Raw genomic sequence first — 18,665 nt, forward strand, 5'->3', positions numbered from 1 at the left:
GGCTGATCTCCTTCAGGATGGACTGGTTGGATCTCCTTGCAGTCCAAAGGACTCTCAAGAGTCTTCTCCAACACCACAGTTCAAAAGCATCAATTCTTCGGTGCTCAGCTTTCTTCACAGTCCAACTCTCACATCCATACATGACCACAGGAAAAACCATAGCCTTGACTAGATGGACATTTGTTGGCAAAGTAATGTCTCTGCTTTTGAATATGCTATCTAGGTTGGTCATAACTTTCCTTCCAACGAGTAAGCGTCTTTTAATTTCATGGCTGCAGTCACCATCTGCAGTGATTTTGGAGCCCAGAAAAAGAAAGTCTGACACTGTTTCCACTGTTTCCCCATCTATTTCCCATGAAATGATGGGCCCAGATGCCATGATCTTTGTTTTCTGAATGTTGAGCTTTAAGCCAACTTTTTCACTCTCCTCTTTCACTTTCATCAAGAAGCTTTTTAGTTCTTCTTCACTTTCTGCCATAAGGGTGGTGTCATCTGCATATCTGAGGTTATTGATACTTTTCCCGGCAATCTTGATTCCAGCTTGTGCTTCTTCCAGCCCAGCGTTTCTCATGATGTACTCTGCATATAAGTTAAATAAGCAGGGTGACAATATACAGCCTTGACATGAAAGGTAGTGGGGGATTAATCCTGTTTTCCTATTGGCTGCAAGGTCAGGAAATCAAGCCAGGAGCCCATTGCCAAGAGCAGGACCTTGCTGTCTGAGCCAGACCCTCTTTGAGGGGCTCTTGGGAGCCCCTGGGGTCTCTAGAGTGTTCTGTATCTCAGCCTGGGTGTTGGTGACTTGGGTGTAGACACATTGAAATCATCAAGCCATACACTCAGGTCTCGTGCTCACTATAAGTTGACTGTTTCTCAGTCTTACCAGGGTGGGGGGCTTCTCTGGAGTGCCAGGCGCCTCTGGGGGCCCGGGGCCCGCCCCTCCCCACCACTGCCCATGAGAGGCTCGTGGCAGGGGACCTCTCCCCATAGGGAGCGTGTCCTGGCCGCCAGCGGGCTCCCTGGGGTGCTGTGCAGACACGCTCCCCTTAAATTAGATTCCAGGGTGTTGGAGGTGGCAGGCTGATGAGGCCAGGGTCAGTGGGCATGGGCGCCCGCCGATCACACGTGGAAATTAGATTTCCTAAATGACCGTTTATTTCCAGAGGCCGGGGTCGGTGGCGGGAGGCAGTTAGGACACGCCTGTGGATGGCGTCTTCCCGTCACTGAGGTTGGTGTTGAAAGCGCATGGAGGTTGGTGGCGGCCTCTGGACCTGGGGGGCTGGGGAGCAGCTCTGGGGCCTCCTGTTGGGGGGACAGACACTACTGTGCCCCAAGTCGGGGGTAGCCGGGGAGCGTGAGGTGAGGTGGCCGGGCGGTCCGTGGGGGCCAGGTGTTGGGGAAGGCAGGAGCCCAGCATGCTGCCTGCTTCTCACCCAGGCCCGGGAGGCAGCCCCTCTGTGCTGGGAAGGAAGTTACCCCTGTGCCTGCCTCCTGCAGCCCTGGACATGGGCCCACGCCCCTCCTCAGCCCTGGACACGAGCCCACATCCTTCCCTAGGGATTTGCTCCATCGTTCCAGGGGATGGTCAGGGGAAGGAGAGCTGGTGCAGGGTCTTCCCAGGGTGCCCGCGAGGCTGCAGCCAGAGCCCCTGGGTCCTCTGCACTGACACCGCCCCACCCATCTGTCCTCAGGGCCGAGGGGCTGGCCTCCTCCTTAAGGCGCCTCATTAGAAGAGGCAGCCCCTTCACTGGGGACGGTGGTGGTAGGGGGAGCTTCCAGTCAGGGGCGGCCATCCAGGACCGCCTCCTCCCCGTGACTCTGGACGTGTCCACAGGCAGAGCTGGACAGCACGGGGGTGCCTCCTTCTCAAGACTCAGGTACCCAGAGTGCCCGAGTACGGGAACAGGGGCCTTGGCCGGCTCCAGCCTCCCCCACATTTGGTTCTCAGACACAGCACTGGTTTCCCAGTTGAGATGATGGGAGGTGGCCGTTCTCACTGGCCTTGTGGACACCCCTCCACACCCTGGATCCCGTGTGGCTTCAGATGCTGCCATCTGCGGGGACATGGCCAGCGTACCCCCCACCCCCGCACACCCACCCCACACCTGCGGTTGCCAGGGACTCGGGGCTGTTCTTTTCCTGCACTCTGAAGATCACAGCCCCCGATACTTAAGTCCACGATGCCATTTAGAGTGTGTATTTCCTACTAAATAGCATAAAATTACACCCTTTCAAGTTAATTAAACCACTTTGCCACGCTGGGGGCTGCTGAAAGGGTGTTTTAAATGTCAGTGCGGAGTAGCTGCATGTGTTCTCTGGGGCTCTCTGGTTAAGGATGGCCTTGCCTGTAAAGACCTCTGCATTGGTTAAGTGGCCCCGGGCAGCCCGCCTCGGCCAGCCCCATGCGGTTGGGGTCACCGGGACCCAGCCTGGCCAGAGCATCTGGGCCAGCAGCTGATCTCCCCGGGAGCACGCAGTCAACAGCTCTGCCTCGAGGTGGGCGTTTGCAGAGCCTCCTAACAGGGCTTCAGAAAATGACTCCCCTCGTGCGGTGTGAGGATGCAGGTTTTGGAAGAGGGTTCTTGTTTTAAAGACCAGTGTTGCGGTCTCCTGAGAGACCCTGGGGTGTAGCCTCCTCTCCTCCAGGAGCTGCAGTGCCCTAGGGACCAGTCCTTGGAGCCCAGGAGGAAGCAGGATGCTCAAGGCAGGGGGGCCAGCGGGTGTGGGTGCCTGTGGGCAACAGCCTTGCGACTTTGGCCAGCCCCAGGAGGGGACATCACCCCGGCCTCTGTGGCACACGGGCCATTTGGACACCCTGCCCCTCCAGGAGGCAGCTGGCGTGTCCCAAGAGGTGAAAATCCACTCCCAGAGGGCTCCCTGCCTGGCCCACAGTGGGCACCTCGGGTCCTGCCTGCACACAGCAGCTCCGCTTGGCTGGCTACAGCAGCCAAGAGCCCTCCCAGGCTCCCAGTCGGTCTCAGGGAACAGCCAAGCTCCAGGTGGGGATCCAAGGCCCTGCTCGCATGGGGACACATGTGCGGTGCTTCACGCACTCGGGTGGCCGGGAGGTTTCCCATCCCCTGAACATTCCCATCCATCCGTCCCCTGCAGACCGACTGTCGGCTCTCCCAGTCTTGCCCATCGAAGGCGCTGACTGGTGCCCGTGCGTGTGAGCCCAGTGGCCCTGGGCAGGCCCAGACGGGGACCTGCTGATCCTCACTGCATCAGGAGCCCCCCTGGCCCTCCCGCCAGCCCCGTCGCCCTGCAATCCTTCCCTCCCCCTCCCTGTCACCACACCTGGTCCCTGATGTACGTGTGTGAGCCCGGGGACCCATGGCGTGAGTCACACCGGCGGCTCAGGGCCAGATGCCTCCCCGTGTCTGACCCTCTGGTCCTGGGAACGGGAGGCGGTTCTCGATGCCCCAGCTTCGGGGGTGAGGACAGGGTGCTTGATGTGACCCAGGCCAGCAGGGGAGTGGAATTCGAGTGCAGGTAGGTTGCCCACCCGCCCCCCCACCCCCACCAGGTAACTGGAGCTCCGGGTATGCGTTGGGTCCCAGCCATAGACATGGGACGTGGGCTGGGAGGAGACAGCAGAGGCGGGGGAGCCTTTCCCTGGTTTTCACAGGCACCCCCAAAGGCCCCCTGACGGTCCTGTGTGGGCGAGCTCGGGGTTACGGGAGGCGGGCCGCGGGCTCGGGGGCGCCAGTCGGGGCTGGCAGAGCTCGCCTCAGCGCAGGGAAGGACGTCTCTGGCATTCCCGATGGTGATGGAGGCGGCAGTTGGATTTCATCTGCAAATAACAAACTGGTTTTGCACGACCGTAAAAGTGGTGCTTAGGTTACGTTAATGTTTACTGGCACTTTGGGATGTTGGAGCTCCGCTGTTATCTTTGCCCCACGTCACAGCGGTTCCATAAAGATGCGAGGAAAATTGCAAGTTGCGAAGCTGCTTGGCCGCCGCAGAGCGGGCAGTTGGCCACCTTCTCCGGGGCGCCCTTCATGCTTCTCGGGGGCCTGGGGCTGCTGCACCCCTTTCAGGCGGGAGCTTCAAGGGGTGCAGAAAGCAGGGGCCCCCACTCTGGTCAGCTCAGCGCACACTTTCCTGGCTGGGAGGAGGGGCAGAGGAAGCGAATGCTCCCTTCCACACAGTTCTTGAAGACCCCGCAGAGCCGATGGTGAGCGTCCGGAGAGCGTCTGGGGCCACAGCTGCCCTGCCCTGACCCCAGGGCCCCCCACGAGCCTCCCAGACAAGGCTCGTCAAGGTCACAGGGACTGTGCCCGGACACAGGGCGCTTCCTCCTCCTGCCAGGAGCCCGGCTCCCAGGTGACTCCTGCTCTGTGTCCACGGCGCTGGCTGGAGCCCAGCCACCCAGGTCAGGAGGGGGCGGACAGACGGATGGACGTGTGCTATAAACAGCGTAGCCTCCTTCCTTGGGGACCGCCACTGCAGTGCTGGGGTCTGAGCTCCATAAGGTCAGGCTCTCCCTGCCCAGCCCGGAGACCCTCTAGCAGCTGCCGGTCAGGCCGTGGGCACGCAGCTCCCAAGCCGTGCTCATTGGCCCCTCCTACGTCCTGAACTCTGAGTCCCAAACCCTCCTCTCTGGCTGAGAGTCTCAGCTCAGGACTCAGCTCGAATCACAAGGGTGTGAGTGGGCATCTGAGCAGGGTGATGCGAGGGAGGGGCGGCAGCCCCCAGGATGAAGCCAGCAGATGGGTCTAAGGGGACATTTAGGGGCTCAGGACACGGTGGCCCCAGAAATCCGCTCCCCCAATGCCACAAGATGTCTGGCTTTCGCACGAGGCAGCCAAGGGCTCAGGCCGTGACGAGAGCCAGCTCCTGCTGTAGGCTGGCAGTAACACCAGCCCCCATCTCGTCCCTCGGTGTAGGGGTGGGGGAGGCCCAGCGGAATGTTCTGGCAACTGGGAAGGGAACTGGCAACACCTGCACGGCTCCCTATAGCCAAAGTGAGCTTCTGCTTCTCTTTCCTGGTGAGTGATGAGACAGAAGCCTCGGCCCAGCGCCTGCCTGAGCCAAGCTTGGACGAAAACGCTGCTGCTTGGACCCAGTGACAAGCCGCTCCAGGGCACATGACCGTATCCCCAGCTGCTCAGCATGCAGACCTCTCATGGGCGCCGATTTGGGGCTGAGCTTCTGGAATTTTAGGTGGGGGGGATGACTGAAGGTGGCCAGCCCGGTGGCTGCTTTCCCTGGCCTGGAGTGTGGGCTTTCCCAGAGGAACTGGGAGCCACATCCTGGGGTGACCCTGGGGACACAGAGGACCTCCTCTTAACTCCTTGGCAAAGGGCATGCTCTGGGTCAGCAGTGGGGCCGTGGCACCCTGTCCAGTCCCGGGGCGTCAGTGGATAGAGATGCGCCCGTGGGCTGCCCCAGGGTGGTGGTGGGTGAGCCGCCTAAGGAGCCGCATCCACCTTGTTCTCAACAAGAAACATGTCGTGTGGGCATCATGTCTTTAGGAGGGCTCCTCTGTCGGTGTTTCTAGAGTTCCATCTGTGTATCTGTTTGGACGCCAACGTGGTCTTCATACAGATGGAGAGAAACCCAGCTGTCCTGAGTGTGCCATGGCGGCGGCCTGGGGTGGGGTGCTCTGGAGACCAGGGGTGCTGAGCTGTGGTCGCCTGATCAGTCCGTTCCCTCCCCAGGACTGGGGGCCAGTTTCTGTGGCTTCATCACCATGCCTGTGCTGGTACTGCCCCCGAACGGAGGGGCCCTGGGACCCACGTGAGTGTTAGTTGCTCAGTCGTGTCCAACTCTTTGCAGTCCTGTGAGCTGCCGCCCGCCAGGCTCCTTGGTCCATGGGATTCTCTCAGGCAAGAATACACTGGAGTGGGTGGCCATTCCTTCTCCAGGAGATCTTCCTGACCCTGAGATTGAACCCGGGTCTCCCGCATTCCAGGCAGTTTCTTTACTGCCTGAGCCACTGCGGAAGCCTGGGACCCACTCGGAGCACCGACAGCTGTCACTCCCAAGTCCTCAGAAGCCCAGTGAGAGGCAAAGGCCATGCTCCCATTTCTGTGATGGGGAAACTGAGTCCCAGGTCCCCCAGGAAGCCCTTGGGGGTGGGGGACTGGAGTGCAGGCTGCCCCCTCTCCGCAGGAGTCCTTCAGGAGGGACCTGGCCTAGCTGGACACTCGTGTCCAGGACCTGGGAGCGTCCCCTGCGGGAGCGGGCCTTTTACAGCCTTCCTCGGCTCCTCCCATCCCCACCCCGAGCATCTCCTTGGTGGGGTGATTGCTGAGGCCTGAGTCATCCATCGCTCGGCCAGTCGTCGTAGCCTCCCGACGGAGGACGGTTTACAGGCGCTCGGGGTCTGAGTGGGGTCAGTGGGTGACGAGCCGGTGTGGCTTCCTGTGTGTCCTACACCCTGGCGTGGCCCATTCGGGGCAGGGCAGGGCAGGACCCAGCCTTGCTGCAGAGGCACATTCCTTCTCCCTATATGGTACCACCTGTTCTGGGCCAGTAAAACCCAGAAGAGACGTGAGTTTTCAGCTGAGAGTCGCATGCCCTTGGGGGAGAACGCCTTCAGCCTCTGGGCCCGTGTGGCTCCTTTGGTAAACCGAGGGGACATTGAGCGATGCCCAGATTCAGACACTCGCTTCACATCGTCTGGTTCTCTCGAGGGAGAGCGGAGCTCCCTTTACAAGTCCCCTGAGCACCAACTTGGAAAGCGTCTCTCCTCCAGGTTCAGACTTTTTAAGACAGAAAAGCTCCCTGGACCCTGGTCCTGCAGCCTCTGAGCGGCGGCCTGTGGCCCTTTGTGCCCAGGGGTTGGGTCCTGACATGTAGGTGGGGGGTCAGAGGGCAGGCGTGTCTCTCTGGTGACCGTGGGGAAGGACGGTCACTGCTGTTGGAGCTTGTGGGGTCGCTGAGCTCCGTCCCCTCCAGGTGTGGACAGGACCCCAGGGCCCTCTGGGAAACAGGAGGGTCGAGTGTCCGGCAGAAGGCAGTGCGAGACCACACGTGTGCTCACACAGCCGTCTGCCCCACGCAGCATCCCCAGGAGCCATTGCCATGGCAACCCCTCCCCGGTGCTATCACGTGAGAAGGCCCCTCTGTGAGGCCGGCCCTGCGGTTCCTGAGTGGGAACAAGAGGAGTTTTGAAAAATAGCTTCTGATGTCCCGAGTGCAACTGGAGGCAGGGTTGGGTCACCTCTGGGGCACCTGTCTGAGGGTTGGTGGTTTGGGTTTGGGGGCTCAGGCTGGGGAAAGGCGTGTGGAAGCCCTGGGGTCTGTAGGAACCTCCCATGCACCCACCCACCATCCACTGGTCTCCCGAACTCACACTCCAGGGAAGCCCTCTGTGCAGCCAGCATTGAATTGGAAACCTGTGAACATTTCCAGTTCGGGAGTGGACGCTCACTGCAGGCCTCGGGAGGGGCCACACATGGTGTGCTCGGCCCAGGACTAAGCTTGGTCTACCTGGTGCCTTCCTGCTCGCTATGACACGCCAACAGCCGTCCTGGGAGGGGGCGTGTGGGGTTGTTTTTGGTTGGCAGTTGTGGAAACTGAGGCACAGAGGGGCTTAGGAGCCCCCACATTGCTCAGGGTTGGAGGTTGAGTTCAGGGCAAGGTCAGCCCTGAGTTGAGTCCTGTGAGTGGAGAAAGTTCTGGAAAAGGGCATCCGGGTGGGGTCTTACAGGGTGCACGCTCCTCTCTCCCTCAGCCCCACCCTGTGCCCTCTGTCCCCCCACATGGCTCACGGTGACCCCACCCTGCTCCTGCCCCCTGCCGCCAGGAAAGAGGACTGAGTGCCTTGAGCTGCCGCGCGTCCCAGGGTCCCTGTGTGCCCTCCGGTCCTGCTGCTTTCTGTCCCGCCGGCTGGGACTGCCAGTCTCCTGATCCATCCGGTCAGGGTCTGGGTGAGAGCTTCCCGTCCTGCCCAGCACCTCAGTTCCCAGGCCACGCAGGCTGCCTGGGGTTCAGTGGGAGCCCCGGATGCAGACTGTCCCCAGACACTCCGGGGTCTGTCCCCTGACGTGGAGGAAGAGCTGTTGAAGCAAACACAGCAGGAAACCTGGGACACCAGGCTCTGGTTTCCTTTTCTGCGTCCTCACACTTCCTCACGTTCCTGTACTTGCCTCTCGTCATTGCGGGGAGATGAGCACGTGTGCCCCTGTGTGTGAGATGGAGAGACTGATGCTGGAGAGCAGAGCGGACTTCCGCAGGTCGGCCCAACCAGAGAGGGGCCTCTGCAGGACTGGCTCCTGGACAGGCTGACCCCAAGGCCGTCACTGCTGGGGTGCCAGGCTGCGCCTCCCTCCCACGCTCGGTGTCCTGGTTCCAGGTGCCGACCCGGCCAGGTCTGACCCACTCCCTCGTGGCGCTCGCAGAGCCAAGAGTGCAACCAGGCTCTGTGTGGACCTCGGGCGCCCACTCCCGTTAGCCCCCTGCCGCAGAAACGCTCCCCGTCGTGGACGAGAAGATGGGGCGCAGAGAGCTGGGGGCCACATGCGCCTGGTGCCAGAGCCCGAGCCCAGCCCGTCCCCGCCCGGGTACCGTCAGACACACCTGTCTGCTGGGCACCTCCTACCTGCCTCGGCCGGGACTGAGCTTGGCGGAGGTTTCCCAGGCTGCCCCGGGGACGCCACTGATGCAGGAAAACACATGAAGTTGTCTTTGACTTTTATGGCCCCTTTTTCCCTATTAAAATGCTTGAAGCTGTAACTGTCATCATAAGGAGCTCATTTATCTTGACCAGAGTGCGGCTGTAAACTATCCGGGGCTGGTGGAATAGCCCCTGAGATGATTGTTTCTGCTGCTATCGATAAATTCCGACACGGAGCAGAAAGGTCAGCCCCTGCCAGATAAAATGGCTCTTCAGCTTGTTAATTAAAGGTTTATAAGGATGTGGAAGAGCGCGCTCTGGGCTGAGCCTTGGAGCGATGGGAGGATGGACGGGGCAGGAAGGGGGCGTTGGTGCTCCTGGAGGAAACCGCGGTTCCCGGAAACCTGCTCAGCAGCCCGTTTGGTAAACTCCTCCCCAAAGGCTAGGACTTCAGGCTTTGACTTAGGGAGTCAAAGCCTCCCTCCCTACCTCTCCTGCTCCCCTGGCACCCAGGACACCCTGCAGAGTGCTCCCTGAAGAGTCAGAAGGCACCCCGAGTCCCAGGCAGTGGCGTAAACGTGGAGTCAGGCCATGTTTTAGTTCGTGGAGTCAGCGGGTGGATGGTCTTTATTCTGTGATCATCCCGCAGGTCTTCAGTCTCCCCTGTGGTGGGTCGTGTTTCTTTCTTGCTCACCGAGTGTTTGCGAGTGAGGTCAAAGTAAAGCTCCCCCTGTCTCCCTCACCCTCTGACTCACCCCAACCTCGAGGGCTCTGCCCCTCCAGCCGCCTCTGCCCCTGCCTCCCCGTCGTGGTCCCCTCCCCCAGGTCCCCTCCCTGGTTGTGGATTTCTCAGCGCGTGGACAGAAGTCACCGGTGTGTCTCAGGTCAGGAGAGGGCTGAGCACCGACCTGCGGTGATGACATAGAACCATGGACGGTGGCGTGTGTGAGACACACGGACACGGAGCAAAGGAGGAACCCAGAGAGGAGTCCATACAGAAACACGCGACGCCAGAGACTCAGACAGCCGGTGCAGTAACACACTCAGAATCGGACGCACGGCCACCCTCACGCCTTCCCGTGCAGATACGCACGGGCTGGAAAAACATACAGATGGCACTCAGCGGTCGCCTGGATGGCTTGTTCAGGGATCTTAGCTTTCGTGCCTGCTCTCTGGCTTCTGTGGGTGTTGGGCATGGATTTGCCCTTGTGGTCCTGAGGCTCTGGGGTCTTCGTGCAGGAACCCCTGCTTCCAGGGGGCAGCACGGCCCCACCCACGGGTGGAGCCAAGTGCCCGTGTGGGCCTTTTGCTGGAGAACCTGCTGGAGGGACAGGCTGCTTTCTTCTGGGCCTGCAGTCCCCAGGTTGGCAGAATCGCCTGGGAGTTTATTTAATCAAGTGGTGCTCCCTTTGTGCCTGCCGCTCACCTGTGCAGCTCTGGACCGGGGCCCAGGGGTTGACAGCAGACAGACCCCACAGGTGATGCTGGATGAAACAGCGGGCCCAGGGGCAGGTGATGCTGGCATGAAGGCGGGCAGAGTCTTTCAGACACGGGCACTGGCAGGGCACTGGGCAGGGTCCAGGGGCAGCTGAGGGCGCCGCCTTCTATGTGCATCCCTCTGCGAAAGGCGGGCAGAGTCTTTCAGACACGGGCACTGGGCAGGGTCCAGGGGCAGCTGAGGGCGCCGCCTTCTATGTGCATCCCTCTGCGAAAGGCGGGCAGAGTCTTTCAGACACGGGCATTGGGCAGGGTCCAGGGGCAGCTGAGGGCGCCGCCTTCTATGTGCATCCCTCTGCGAAAGGCGGGCAGAGTCTTTCAGACACGGGCATTGGGCAGGGTCCAGGGGCAGCTGAGGGCGCCGCCTTCTAGCATCTTTCGAGGCGGGCAGAGTCTTTGGGCACGGGTGGGCAGGGTCCAGGGCAGCTGAGGGCGCCGCCTTCTACGTGCATCCCTCTGCGAAAGGCGGGCAGAATCTTTCAGACACGGGCATTGGGCAGGGGCAGCTGAGGGCACTGCCTTCTGTGCTGGAGGGCAGAAAGACACGGGCATTGGGCAGGGTGCTACACTGTGCTTGAGACGGTGGATTGAGACGCTCCCTCATAGTGACCGCGTTTGCTTGGATGCTCTCTGCGTTGCGTATAAAGCTCTATTCCAGCAAATGTCCACGGTGAATTTCCAGTTAAATGTGGATAATTCGGCTCCATGAAGAGAGGCGGGCAGCTGGCTGGAAGGACATAAACCTCAGAGCTTTGTCCACTTGGGGCAGGTGGGAAGTTCCAGAGGAGGGAGGAACCACCCCATCGTAACCAGGAGAAGCAGCTCTGTGGGTTGTGGGGCCTCTGTCATCTCATCTGGGGAAGGATGATACTCCTTCCAGGGACAGAGAGCTTTAAGGGGGGAAATAGGGAAGGGAGTTTATTTTTAGCAGCTTTGTTAGAATAATATATACAATAAAGTGTTATATTTAAAAAGTGCAAGATGTTTGACATAGGCATCCATCTGTGAGACCACCACTAGAATCAAGATAGAAAACACACCCTTGACCCTCAGAAGTTTCCCTAGGCCTTTGTAGTCCCTTCCTTTCATCCCCATCTCGATACAATCTCTGATCCCTTTAGATGAGTTTGCATTTCCTGGAATTTCATGTAAATGACATCGTACAATAGTATGTGCTCCCTTTTTTGACCGGCTCCTTTCGTTCAGCAAAACCACTTTGAGATTCATCCATGCTGTGCATATCAGTTGCTCATTCCTCATTCCTTTTTCGTTGCTGAGTAATATTCCATTGTGTGGATATGCCACAGTTTGCTCATCTGTGGACCTGTTGTGGGCCCGTTGATGAACATCTGGGCTGTTTCCAGTAGAGCTGCTGGGAATGTTCCTGAACAAGCCTCTGTATGGACATGTGCTCTCATTTCCCTTGAGTAACATCTAGAGGCAGAATGTTTTAGTTGGGATTGCTTTAACAAAAACACCATCAACTTGGGGGCTTAAACAACGGACACATATTTGTCAGAGTTCCGGAGGCTGGGACGTCCAAGGTCAAGGTGCTGGTTGATCTGGTTTGCGGTGCAAACCCTCTTTCCGATTTGCAGATGGATGTCACCTTTGTCCATTTCAGCTGCGAGAAAAAATGCCACAGGCTGGGTGGTTCTTGTACACAGAAACTTACTGGGACGTCCTTGGCAGTCCGGTGGTTAAGACTCTGCCCTTCCAGTGTGGGAGGCTTGTTGTGTTCCATCCCTGGTCAGGGAAGTAAGATCCCACATGCCACACAGTGCAGCCAAAACTGAAAAAAAAACAACAAGTGTTTTTATGAATGAGTGTTAAACTTCACCAAGTGCCTTTGAGACATCCAGTGAAGATGATATTAAAAAAAAAAGAAAGAAAGAAAAGTTTATTGCTCACAGTTCTAGAGGTCGGTAGTTGGAGAGCAGAGTGCCAACATGGCCAGGTGAGGGCTTTTTCCAGCTGCAGACTTCTTGCCTGGGGGAAGGGGCTAGAGTCGCTGCAGCCTCTTTTACAGGCACGAATCCCATTCATTTCATCAGGATTCCACCCTCCTGGCTGAAGCACCTCCCAAAGGCCTTGCCTTCTAACACCATCGCTTCGAGCATTAGAATTTGAACAAGTGAATTTTAAGGGGACGCTAACATTCAAAGGTCTTCCCCGGTGTCTCAGATGGTAAAGAATCCACCTGCAATGCAGGAGACCAGGGTTCGATCCCTGGGTTGAGAAGATCCCTGGAGAAGGGAATGGCTGTTGCTGTTAAGTCGCTTCAGTCGTGTCTGACTCTGTGCGACCCCATAGACTGCAGCCCACCAGGCTCCCCTGTCCCTGGGATTCTCCAGGCAAGAACACTGGAGTGGGTTGCCATTTCCTTCTCCAATGCATGAAAGTGAAAAGTGAAAGTGAAGTTGCTCAGTTGTGTCCGACTCTTAGCGACCCCATGGACTGCAGCTTACCAGGCTCCTCCATCCATGGGATTTTCCAGAGTTGAGAAGATCCCTGGAGAAAGGAATGGCTACCCACTCCCATATTCTTGCCTGGAGAATCCCATGAACAGAGGAGCCTGCCAGGCTTCAGTCCATGGGGTCACAAATAGTCAGATATGACTGAGTGACTAACACTTTCACTTTCAACATTCAAACCACGGCAGACTCCTTGCTGTGTCCTCACGTGGCAGAGACGGGAAGGAAACCCTCTCAAATCTCTCCTTGCTGCTGCTGCTGCTGCTAAGTCGCTTCAGTCGTGTCCGACTCTGTGCGACACCATAGACGGCAGCCCACTAGGCTCCTCTGTCCCTGGGATTCTCCAGGCAAGAACACTGGAGTGGGTTGCCATTTCCTTCTCCAATGCATGAAAGTGAAAAGTGAAAGTGAAGTCGCTCAGTCGTGCCTGACTCTTAGCGACCCCATGGACTGGAGCCTACCAGGCTCCTCAGGGCGCTAATTCTGGAGCTCTTATCTAGACCATCTCTAATTCCTGAAACTGAGGGGGGGAAAGGGAATGAAGCCTTTTAAAATGTTCTTATTTCAATTGTTATTTACAATTAGTTTTATGTTGTGACATCTGATTCAAGACTAGGTTTAGAAAAGAAGCTAGATCTCTTCTTGTGTCTGTCTGAAGGGCTTTCCAGGTGGCTCAGAGGTAAAGAATCCGCCTGCCAATGCAGGAGATGCAGGGGGTGTGGGTTTGATCCCCGGGTTGGAAAGATCCCCTGGAGGAGGTGATCACAACCCTCTCCAGTATTTTTGCCTGGAGAATCCCAGGGACAGAGGATCGGGGAGGGCTGCAGTCCACGAGGTCTTGTGAGTCAGATATGACTGCGTGAGCATGCACAATCCCATCAAGAGGCCTCCACCTTCATGATCTGGTCACTCTCAAAGGTTCCGTCCGTGAAAGCATCACACTGAGGGTTAGTGTTTTGACACGCGCGTTCCGGGGGACACCGACATTCAGTCCATAGCAATACACATATATTTAACTTTTTACAAAACTGTCAAACTGTTCCAGTGTGGTTATACCAGTTTATGTTCCCAAGAGTGTTGGTCGGACTGCGTCCCATCCTCACCAGCCCTGGACTCGGCCAGTTCTTCTTGTCGTCGCCCTCTGAATGGGTGTGTAGTAGTATCTTACTATTGTTTAATTTGCATTTCTCTAATAACTCATGATATTTAGTATCTTTTCAGTAGCTTATTTCTTTTCAGTAGCTTATTTCTTTAGTGATCTGTTCTGTTCGAATCAGTTTTTAATTGGGTTGTTTGTTTTCTGATGAGTGCGTTTTGGCAGTTCTTTCATATATTCTGGGTACAAGTCTTTTATCAGATAGGTGATTGGCAAAGTGGTTTTTTCCCCTTGTCCGTGGCTCATTTTTCATTCTCTTAAAATCTGTCTTTCCACCCTCAGTTGTTTTTGAAGTTCAGTTGATTAATTTCTTCTTATGTGGACTGCATCTTTGGTGTTGTATCCCAGACTCTGTGCCTGAACCACAGCCCCCAGATTTCCTCCCGAGCCACGTCCCAGCGCCCCGTCCCATCTGAGTGCTGCCCTCCGTTGTCTTCCAGGCTTTGGGAACCATCACTGCAGTGCCTGTCACCGGTCCTCAGGTCAGCTCCTTGCAGAGGTTGGCCGGGCAAGGAGCTGCAGTGCTACCTCAGGTAAGCGGCCTGCGGCGGGTGTCTGTCTGTCTGTCTGTCCAAGCCCCTCAGCACTAAGGTTTTAGGTGCAACCACAAGGGAGTCCTTTTCCTCTCCTGCCTCCTCTGCCCACCCTCCAGAGGAGACATTTGGACTGCTGCTGCTGCTGCTGCTGCTAAGTCGCTTCAGTCGTGTCCGACTCCATGTGACCCCATAGACCGCAGCCCTCCAGGTTCCGCCATCCCTGGGATTCTCCAGGCAAGAACACTGGAGTGGGTTGCCATTTCCTTCTCCAGTGGATAAAAGTGAAAAGTGAAAGTGAAGTCGCTCAGTCATGTCCGACTCTTAGCGACCCCATGGACTGCAGCCCACCAGGCTCCTCCGTCCATGGGATTTTCCAGGCAAGAGTACTGGAGTGGGGTGCCATTGCCTTCTCCAATGGATAAAAGTGAAAAGTGAAAGTGAAGTCACTCAGTCGTGTCCGACTCTTAGTGACCCCATGGACTTTTCCAGGCAAGAGTACTGGAGTGGGGTGCCATTTGGACTAGACCCCATTTTTTCACACACTGAAGAACTGAGAAATCAGTTTAGTGGGTCATGACCAGGATTTTTTTTTTTTTAATGGAATAAGCTATGCTTGACTAGAATAGAGCAGACACATCAGAAACACTGTTTTGTGGGCAGAGTGTGTTTCCGGACTGGATCACGATGTAATGAAGACTTTTGAGCGTGGGCCACGGTTAAGAAAAGCGTGAGAAACTCTGGACAAGTAGGTGCATTTGGGAGATGCTGGGCCAGGTGCCCCCGGATCCATTCTGGGGCCCCTGAGACTGAGCTCAGCACTTTGGACCAGTCAACTGACCTCCAACCTTCCTGGGCAGAGTCTCCTCTCCTGCAAAGAGGGTGTTGCCAGTGCCTCCCTAGCCTTGACACAAGAGCCTTTGTAGCTGGGCCAGGTCTGGAGCAGAAGCCTGCCGGTGGGGACTTAGCTTAGTGGGGCACCTGCTGCTGAGCCTCGAGGGGCTGCCAGCTGCCCAGGTGATGCCGGCTCCTGCCTGTCCTGGGGCTACAGGCTGCACAGATGCCCTCAGCCAGAGCCCAGTGAGGGGCAGGGGCCCCAGGCCCTCTTGTCCTGTGGCAGCCCCTCTGAATGCCCACCTGTGCTGAATTCACCAGGGTCCTGTCCCCAGCAGGTTCAGATTCCAGGAGGGGGACAGACAAGGAGTCAAGATGCTGTGAACCCAGAGTGATTAGCCTGAGTTAGAAGGATTCCCGGGGTGCTGTGGGAATAGCACCTCATAGCCTGCCTGAGGATCAGGGAGGGCTTCCTGGAGGAGGTGGTACCAGAAGCAGGTCCCCAGTCTCTACACCACCATCCCCTCTCCTCTAACACGGGGGTCTCTGAGCCAGGTCACGTCCCTGCCCCTGCTCTGGAGTCTTCCCCAAGTCCTGGCTCTGCTCAGGACTGCTCTTTGGCCAGGCCTGTCAGCATCCCGCCTGTCTGTCTGACCATGTCCCCCACCCTCCCTTCCCCAGGTTAGGCCAAAGACTCTGATCCCAGACAGCCTCCCCGTCACCCCGGGCCGGGACCGGCCACCTAAGCAGCCCCCAACGTTCCAGAAGGCCACCGTGGTCAGTATCAAGAACCCCAGCCCCGCGCTCCCCACCGCCAACAACACCGTGAGCCATGTGCCAGCGCCCAGCAGCCAGCCGCGGGCCCTGCCCGAGCCCGCCGCCGTCAGCTCTCCTCTGAGCGGCGCCGGGGTGGCCTACGCCATCATCTCCACCGCCCCCAGCAATGCCGCCGCCATGGCCCCCAGCACCGCCGTGTCCATGGTCAGTGACAGCGTCAAAGTCCAGCCCCTCCTCATCAGCGCCGACAACAAGGTGAGGGAGGGCAGGCTCCCCGCGGGGCCAGGTGAAGGGGGGCTGGGCAGCGTGAGTGACCGGATGGCGGAATGATCGAGTGGCCAAGTGAATGGATGCAGTGAGGGCAGAGGAGTGAATGAACAGTGAGACTGAATGAATCAGTAAGGGAGCGGATGGGGGTGGGGTTATAAATGAATGAATGAGTCGGTGGTAGGATAAATGGTGTATGAAAGAGGGATCAAGTGAATGAATCGGTGTGGGAAGAAGGTGGGGTGCAAAGGGAGTGAATACGTGAGTGGAAGACTATGTGGCTAGGGACTTTCCAGACGGTCCAGGGGTTGAGACTCCTTGACTCTACTGCAGGGGGCACGGGTTCGATCCCTGGTCAGAATCTAAGATCCCGCATGCCTTGCAGTGTGCACCCCCTCCCAAAAAAAGGAAAAAAAAGACCGTGTTGCTGAATGAATCAATACCCGTGGGAAAAGAATAACGCCTCGATGATGAAGTGTTTCATTCATAAGAATAATTAACTAGCTAATAAAATGTGTGGCCGAGTGGGTGGCTGGAAGAGAGTCCCTGCTAATGCAGGGAGGGAGTTGAGGACTTTTCAGGCCCTGGTTGCCTCCTCTGTGATTCCCCCCTCCTCATTCCTCTATGATCCCGCAATTCCAGGCCGCGTGCCCGAAGAGGGCGGACACACTTGGCCCCGGTTCTGCGGCCCTGCCCGTGGGAGCCCCTCCAGCTCCCCCTCACCCCTCCACCCTGTAGGCTCCCCCCTCACCCCTCCACCCCGAAGTCCTTGCTCGTGGGGCCCCTCCAGCTCCCCCTCACCCCTCCACCCCGTAGTCCTTGCCCGTGGGGCCCCTCCAGCTACACCTCACCCCTCCACCCCATAGTCCCCGCCTGTGGGGCCCCTCCAGCCCCCCCGTCACCCCTCCACCCTGTAGTCCCTGCCCGTGGGGCCCCTCCGGCCCCCCCACCCTTCCACCCCGTAGTCTCTGCCCGTGGGTCCCCTCCATCCCCATCACCCCTCCACCCTGTAGTCCCTGCCCGTGGGGCCCCTCCGGACCCCCTCACCCCTCCACCCCATCTTCCAGGTCATCATCATTCAGTCTCAAGTGCAGCCACAGCCCGAGAACACCACAGAGTCGCGGGCGCCCACGGAGGAGCCGAATCGGGGGGCTCAGGCCAGCAACAAGAGGAAGGAAGAGCGGCCCTCGAGCCAGGAGAACCCCGAGGTGGGTGGCGGTGATGTAGGGGCCGCTGTAGGACATGCCCCACATGGGCTAGGGTGGAGACCGGGCCCGTGAGCCCAGATCCCGCTGTTGTGTGTCCCAGACTTGCCGGCTAAGGGGCTGTGTGGGGCAGTGCTGAGCTCTGACCCTGGCCCAGTCTGCCTGGCTTGCCCTCCCAGTGCCGTGGGGGGAGGGCATCACGTCTGCTTCCTCGTCTGTGAGATGGGAGGGTGAGTCTGCCTTCCCAGCAGCGTTGTTGGGAGGATCCCACAGTCTGTGTCCGCTGGGGTCCCGAAAGCGTGCCTGGGCGCTGCTGGCTGTTACTCCGCACCCCGAGCCCGGCTGTCCCCCCATCCCCTCCCCCTGTCCTCAGGACCCCCGGTCCAGGGACAGCCCTGCTCTTGGCAGCACGTGACCCTGAAGCAGTCCTGCTCCTCCCTCCACCCCACTGTTCCTGAATGACTGAAGGCAGCCCAGGAGGACCCTGCAGGACCTAAAAGTCAGCTGTTTACTGAACTTTTGGTCACAGCAGATGGTGTCCTTGTGTTCCTGCCGGCATCCTCAGCTGTCCTGGGCCAAAATCACCCCCTCTGGGCCTTTTTCCCTGTGACTGCCCCTACCTGGCCCCGGTTCCTCTCCCTACTGACTGTTTTGTCTTACAAGATCACCTTCAGAAACCATCTCCTCCAGGCAGCCTTCCCTGACCGCCTACCACCAACAGATCCCCCTGGGCTCCTCCAGCTCCTGTTGAGTCTTTTTATCAGAGCTCTCTCATCTAAAGAAGTCATTCATCCATTCATCCAGTCACTTATTTGCCAATCACATCTCAGCCTTTGCTGCAGGCCAGGCTCTGGGCTGAGGATGGGGACAGTGAGACTGGGCAGGTGTAGTTAGTCCAGGCTCGACGACGCTCACTCCTACCGCCAGACACAGGCATGGCCATTTGGACTTGAACCTGGGTTAGAACAAATGGCAGGTGTTGTCAGAGAATTACAAATTCTGAGCTGTGGGAGATCCAGGGAGAAGGAGGGCTTCCAGGTGGTGCTAGTGGTAAAAAGCCCGCCTGCCAATGCATGAGAAATCAAGAACTGCGGGTGTGATCCCTGGGTCAGGAAGATCTCCTGGAGGAGGGCACGGCAACCCACTCCAGTATTCTTGCGTGGAGAATCCCATGGACAGAGGAGCCTGGCGGGCTACAGTCTGTGGGATCGCAAAGAGTCAGACACGACCGAAGCGACTTAACACACAGGAGAGGGAGAAGGCCTTGGAGGGGAGGGGTGTGACCACGGAGATGGGAACACAGATGGTTTCAGGAGAAGGACGAGTGGCATGTCAGCTGGAGGACACTGCCTAGGC

The 18,665-nt window shown here is 58.1% G+C and overlaps 1 protein-coding gene across 1 annotated transcript in view; it reads left to right on the forward strand.

The window, feature by feature from the left end:
- PHF21B (PHD finger protein 21B) overlaps positions 1 to 18,665 on the forward strand; it is an 86,244-nt gene that overhangs the window by 52,960 nt on the left and 14,619 nt on the right. The window contains exons 3-5 of the mRNA XM_070370074.1: positions 14,134 to 14,226; positions 15,742 to 16,092; positions 17,172 to 17,312. Of these exons, the coding sequence (XP_070226175.1) occupies positions 14,134 to 14,226; positions 15,742 to 16,092; positions 17,172 to 17,312 (585 nt within the window). The remainder of the gene's footprint in view (positions 1 to 14,133; positions 14,227 to 15,741; positions 16,093 to 17,171; positions 17,313 to 18,665) is intronic.

Source organism: Bos mutus, chromosome 5, assembly GCF_027580195.1.
Source record: "Bos mutus isolate GX-2022 chromosome 5, NWIPB_WYAK_1.1, whole genome shotgun sequence".
NCBI lineage: Eukaryota > Metazoa > Chordata > Mammalia > Artiodactyla > Bovidae > Bos > Bos mutus.